Source organism: Engystomops pustulosus, unplaced genomic scaffold (assembly GCF_040894005.1).
Source record: "Engystomops pustulosus unplaced genomic scaffold, aEngPut4.maternal MAT_SCAFFOLD_589, whole genome shotgun sequence".
NCBI lineage: Eukaryota > Metazoa > Chordata > Amphibia > Anura > Leptodactylidae > Engystomops > Engystomops pustulosus.
The window spans coordinates 1-6,280 of NW_027285468.1; the positions used below are offsets into that span (position 1 = coordinate 1).

The 6,280-nt window shown below is 45.9% G+C and overlaps 1 protein-coding gene across 1 annotated transcript; it reads left to right on the forward strand.

Moving 5' to 3' along the window:
• The first annotated feature begins 23 nt into the window (after positions 1 to 23).
• On the forward strand, positions 24 to 5,469 carry LOC140111777 (retinol-binding protein 2-like). Its single transcript, XM_072132430.1, has 3 exons — positions 24 to 59; positions 4,154 to 4,255; positions 4,486 to 5,469. The coding sequence occupies exons 1-3, from the start codon at positions 24 to 26 to the stop codon at positions 4,537 to 4,539; spliced, it is 192 nt and encodes a 63-aa protein (XP_071988531.1). The 3' UTR covers positions 4,540 to 5,469.
• Positions 5,470 to 6,280: the final 811 nt, after the last annotated feature.

Genomic DNA, 6,280 nt, shown 5'->3' on the forward strand with positions numbered 1-6,280 from the left:
TAAATTCCTGTTATCTAGGAAGGATGAACACTCAGGGCATAGCAATGACTAGTAGTGAGGTAAGGAAACCAAGGGGGTGAATAGGACTCTCGGCCCCGGGGGCCCCTGATACCAGAATCTCAGCAGTACACACAGTCATTGTATATCAGTGATTGGTTTATCAATATAGACCAGCAGGGATTTTATCACTAACTGAAACATACTATAATAAAGTATCATGAATTTGGCGTCTCACCATGATAGACCAACATGGATTTTACCAGTGACCAACTTCGCACCTAAGAACATCAGGGATTTTAAAGCAGACCATTTCCCTATCATAGGCTACATCAGGATTGAGGATACACAATAATGGCAGGAAATAACAAGCTTGGTGTCCGGTGCCCATCTTCTCAGTCCCTGCCTGCTTACCTGAACTGAGCTAGATTACAGGTAACAACTGGGCGACAGTCCCTGCTCTGAGTATTTGCTCAGAAAAGAGGACAATGAACAGTGAGAGTCAGACAAACAAACAGTCACATAGACACAAGGAAAGTCAAGATAAACGGGACAAAACCAAGATGGTGTCAATCAGAACTTCAAGTGGAGCAGCCCTGGGTGTGCTTCACAAGCCCAGAGCCTGCAGGAAGAACCCAATCAGTGAGTTCTGCCACTAAGAACCTTATTGCTCAGGCACGTTTACATGGAGGAAGGTGCTTGAAGTGCCATGTGATTGGCAGCCATTGTTAAAGGGCATCAGCATAGCACTTACTGAGCAGCCCTATGGCCTCAGGCAACACAACCTGCAGCAAAGGGGGGGGGGGGGAGGCAACAGGGTCTGACACCCAATTTCGGCACAGGTGTGAGAAACTGCATGGACAACCATGTTTTCTGGTCTATGGCATTATTATTTAGGAACAGTTAAAATCCCTTAGTAGGAGAGCAGTGTATTTTATGATGTATAACACGATCGGGCTGATTTATACTATTATACAGGGACTGCTAGACGCATAGACTTGAATATATCCCACACAAAACCATAAAATAGAAAAAAAATTCCATATACTGTATATGATAAAACAAGGCTTTTGTCCTAGTGACATCAACATGTTCCTGCTTCTGTATGATCAGCTGTCACATCCCTCCCACACTCACTTATCACTGCCTCCATCAGCAACGCAATCTTATTATTCAGCTCGACCTTGAGTTAAAAGCTAAATATAATATACAAAAAAATCCACAATTATTAGGATAGAACCTGTGGATACATATAACATAACAAGCACCAGACTGACACCTAGCGGCTGTGTGGAGTAATACAAATATGTCAAAAAAAATATATGTCAAAAATATCTAACAAATCAGTAAAATATTATAAACCCGAAGGAATAATATAAAGAATAAAGTGCCTCTGCATCACCGTCCTAAGCCTCTCTTATGTAATACATAGAGGATGTGTCAGCTCTCCTCCTGTGTGGTGTAGTATATAGAGGATGATCTGTCAGCTCTCCTGTGTGGTGTAGTATGTAGAGGATGTGTCAGCTCTCCTCCTGTGTGGTGTAGTATATAGAGGATGTGTCATCTCTCCTCCTGTGTGGTGTAGTATATGGAGGATGTGTCAGCTCTCCTCCTGTGTGGTGTAGTATATAGAGGATGTGTTGGCTCTCCTCCTGTGTGGTGTAGTATATGGATGATGTGTAGGCTTTCCTGTGTGGTGTAGTATATAGAGCAGTGATTTTCAACCTTTTTTGAGCCGCGGCACACTTTTTATACTTAAAAAATCCTGGGGCACGCCACCAACCAAAATAGCACAAAATGTCACTAAAACAGTCATAAAAGGCCTCCCTTTACTAATAAAAAGGCCCTAGCTGCCTCCCTTTACTAATAAAAAGCCCCTAGCTGCCTCCCTTTACTAATAAAAAGGCCCTAGCTGCCTCCCTTTACTAATAAAAAGCCCCTAGCTGCCTCCCTTTACTAATAAAAACCCCCTAGCTGCCTCCCTTTACTAATAAAAAGGCCCTGGCGGCCTCCCTTTACTAATAAAAAGCCCCTAGCTGCCTCCCTTTACTAATAAAAAGGCCCTAGCTGCCTCCCTTTACTAATAAAAAGCCCCTAGCTGCCTCCCTTTACTAATAAAAAGGCCCTAGCTGCCTCCCTTTACTAATAAAAAGCCCCTAGCTGCCTCCCTTTACTAATAAAAAGCCCCTAGCAGCCTCCCTTTACTAATAAAAAGGCCCTAGCTGCCTCCCTTTACTAATAAAATGCCCCTAGCTGCCTCCCTTTACTAATTAAAAGACCCTAGCGGCCTCCCTTTACTAATAAAAAGGCCCTAGCTGCCTCCCTTTACTAATAAAAAGCCCCTGGCGGCCTCCCTTTACTAATAAAAAGGCCCTAGCTGCCTCCCTTTACTAATAAAAAGGCCCTAGCTGCCTCCCTTTACTAATAAAAAGGCCCTAGCTGCCTCCCTTTACTAATAAAAAGGCCCTAGCTGCCTCCCTTTACTAATAAAAAGCCCCTAGCTGCCTCCCTTTACTAATTAAAAGCCCCTAGCTGCCTCCCTTTACTAATAAAAAGGCCCTAGCAGCCTCCCTTTACTAATAAAAAGCCCCTAGCGGCCTCCCTTTACTAATAAAAAGCCCCTAGCGGCCTCCCTTTACTAATAAAAAGCCCCTAGCTGCCTCCCTTTACTAATTAAAAGCCCCTAGCGGCCTCCCTTTACTAATAAAAAGCCCCTAGCGGCCTCCCTTTACTAATAAAAAGCCCCTGGCGGCCTCCATTTACTAATAAAAAGGCCCTAGCTGCCTCCCTTTACTAATAAAAAGCCCCTAGCTGCCTCCCTTTACTAATAAAAAGCCCCTGGCGGCCTCCCTTTACTAATAAAAAGGCCCTAGCGGCCTCCCTTTACTAATTAAAATCCCCTGGCGGCCTCCCTTCACTAATTAAAAGCCCCTGGCGGCCTCCCTTTATTAATAAAAAGCCCCTGGCGGCCTCCCTTTACTAATAAAAAGGCCCTAGCTGCCTCCCTTTACTAATTAAAAGCCCCTGGCGGCCTCCCTTTATTAATAAAAAGCCCCTGGCGGCCTCCCTTTACTAATAAAAAGGCCCTAGAGGTCCCCCTTAACAAATAAAAAGCCCCAGCCTACCTTTACTAATAAAAAGGCCCTAGCGGCCTCCCTTTACTAATAAAAAGCCCCTAGCGGCCTCCCTTTACTAATAAAAAGCCCCTAGCTGCCTCCCTTTACTAATAAAAAGCCCCTAGCGGCCTCCCTTTACTAATTAAAAGCCCCTAGCTGCCTCCCTTTACTAATAAAAAGGCCCTAGCTGCCTCCCTTTACTAATAAAAAGGCCCTAGCTGCCTCCCTTTACTAATAAAATGCCCCTAGCTGCCTCCCTTTACTAATTAAAAGCCCCTAGCTGCCTCCCTTTACTAATAAAAAGCCCCTAGAGGCCTCCCTTTACTAATTAAAAGCCCCTAGCGGCCTCCCTTTACAGATTAAGAGCCCTAGAGCCCCCCCTTTACTAATTAAAAGGCCCTAGAGGCCCCCCCTTAACAAATAAAAAGCCCCAGCCTACCTTTACTAATAAAAAAAAAAACCCTAGCTGCCTTCCCTATACAAATAATAACCTTATATACTTACCCTTGATGTCTTCTTCCGCGTACCTTCACTCCTAATGGCGATCCGCTCACCTTCTGCAGCTCCTGCACCGCGCGCCTCTGGTCACGTGACTTACGCGACCTGACGTCAGGTCACATCTGTCACGTGACATGGGCCGCGCGGTACAGGAGCTACAGAAGATGGGCGGATCGCCGACGCGGGGCTTGGAGGTAAGTATGGGGCAGAAATACGGGGGCGCGGCGGCAGCTCGACACCGGGGCAGCTTAGTTCGGGGAACTTTCCCCCGCGGCACACTCAACCTTGTGTCGCGGCACACTTGTGTGCCGCGGCACACAGGTTGAAAATCACTGATTATAGAGGATGTGTCTCTTGTGTGGTGTAGTATACAAATGATGTGTTTCTTGTGTGGTGTAGTGTACAGATGATGTGTCTTTTGTGTGGTGAAGTATATAGAGGATGTGCTGTGTGTGGTGTAGTATATTGTAGCAGCAGCTTGCTGATGATTTCTGCAATTTCTATGTACTTAATATCTTATTGACTACTGCTGGTTTTTACAGACCACTGTATCCTGGGAGGGCAACAAACTTGTGTGTGTCCAGAAGGGTGATATACCAAACCGGGGCTGGAAGCAGTGGCTGGATGGAGATCTCTTGTATGCGGTGAGACTCTCTCTCCCTTTGTCCACGTTACATTTCTCCATCATCTTTGTAGAAGTGATCAGACTACAGAAAGTTTATCTGTAGTCAGTGTCCAAGGTAACACATATAGCTACTTACAAACTTTACACAAAAATCAGTAGGACATATCAGATAAAGACCATTAGCAAAGTTGAAACCATAAAAAGTGTGTGGTGTGACCTCATATTCATTTAACCCTTTCTTTTTCCCAGGAGCTGACGGCGGGGGATGCAGTCTGTATTCAAAAATTCCGCAAAGTATCATGAAGACTGTGAACCCACAGATGCTGAATGTCCATGATATTCTCTTTATAGATAGGTGTTTTATTCGATTTATAGAAGTTCTCTTTTCTACCATAGAAATAATTAATTCATTAGAAGGACAATAGACGTCGGGGTTGGTGGACGATTATTCACCAGTGATCGCCTCAGGGTGATCTGTTTATCATCCACAGGGTCAGAGGGTGCACGTAATGCCTTACAACCCCCATTTCACTCACTGTACACATTTTTGTTGTACTTTGTGCATTTTCAGGATCTTTGCTTACTGTCCATAGACCAAATTCCATTGCAGACCTACTGCTTTTCATGGTTTGTTACAATGTATCCAGCATAGACAATAATGTAAGAACTAAACAACCTTAGGCTGCATTCACACTGCCACAAGGGGGACGTATATACGTCTGACGTATACACGGCCGATATACGTCCCCTATAGACAGCAATGAGCGCACGGCGCCCTACGGAAACGGTACGGTGCAGCACACGTGCGGCACTGTTCCGCTCCGTAGCCCGGGAAAAGATAGGACATGTCCTATCTTTTCCCGTATTACGACGCCATGCGCCATACATCCCTATGTAGAGGGGTGGGAGCAAGCAGCGCGCCGTGCGCCCGAAGTGCTACATACAGCGGGCAAAGGCAGTGTGAATGTAGCCTTAGGATTATCTGTTCAGGATGAAATTTAAACAAACTCTCAGCTGTGAAGAGGTAATACGTTGGAAAAGTTTTTGGGATGTGAATAATTCCATTAACTGTAAGCAATCTTCGAAATGATAAGGAATTGGATTACAAAGTACAGAAAATAGTATAAGAAAGATTCAGATTTCTTTAGAGTTTTTTTTAAAAATATGATTTAATTTAAAAGAAGTTTTAATGATTTGGGAGAAACTTAAATAAATGATCAAATAAAGAATATGATTCAGTCACTGCTTATTTATTTATTTATTTATTATTTTATAGACTCTGCCTCCCATCATGCTTCAGGATAAAATAGGGGTGGGGATTAATTAAAGGGAATCTTTCACTGTCACGGCCGCACCCGCGATCCTCAGTACGGTTTGTGGGTACACCCGTGCCCCTCCGTGTGGCATGGTGTCCCCCTGGCCTGTACTTACCTCTCCTGGCTCTGCTCCAGTCCCGTTTAGGCCGCGATCCTGCTGCCTTACTAGGCTGCGCGCGTTCCCACTCACTAGGGCGCACACGCTCTGGCTCTTTAAGCCTTAAAGGTCCAGCGTCCTCCGGATTGGTGCTTGCTAATCCGGCCTCGCCCTTATAATCCGGCACTTCCCTTCCTTCCTGACCGGATCTTCAGCATGCTACAAGGAACTTACAAGGTTTCCACACCTCGCTTCCCACAGTGGTTCCTACTGTGTTCCTCCAGCGTTTCCAGACGCCTCCGTGTTTCCTGTCTCCAGCGTTTTCAGACGCTCCTGTTGGCTCCCGTCTTCCAGCATTCCCAGACGCCTCCCAGCCACCAACTCTCCTCCAAGGACCTCTCCGTTCCTGCCCGCCTGGGTACTGTGCCAGCTGCTGCCTGCCGTGAGTTCCAGCTCATCCTTCCAAGCCGCATTCCTGCTGTCATCCCAGGCTCGGACTGTGTCCTACATCTCTTCCATCCCTGACTAACAGCGGGTGCCTAGTTGCGGTAACCCGCCGCAGCAAGACCATCCCGCTTTGATGCGGTCTCTGGTGAAGACTCCAGCTAGAACCATCTCCATCTCCCCATTG

What these genes read in the sequence shown, in the direction of transcription:
- LOC140111777 (XM_072132430.1), top strand. Translation starts at nt 24, where the DNA reads ATGAACACTCAGGGCATAGCAATGACTAGTAGTGAG. An exon ending in TAGCAATGACTAGTAGTGAG is followed by an intron (nt 60 to 4,153) that starts GTAAGGAAACCA and finishes TGGTTTTTACAG; the next exon opens with ACCACTGTATCCTGGGAGGG. An exon ending in ATGGAGATCTCTTGTATGCG is followed by an intron (nt 4,256 to 4,485) that starts GTGAGACTCTCT and finishes TCTTTTTCCCAG; the next exon opens with GAGCTGACGGCGGGGGATGC.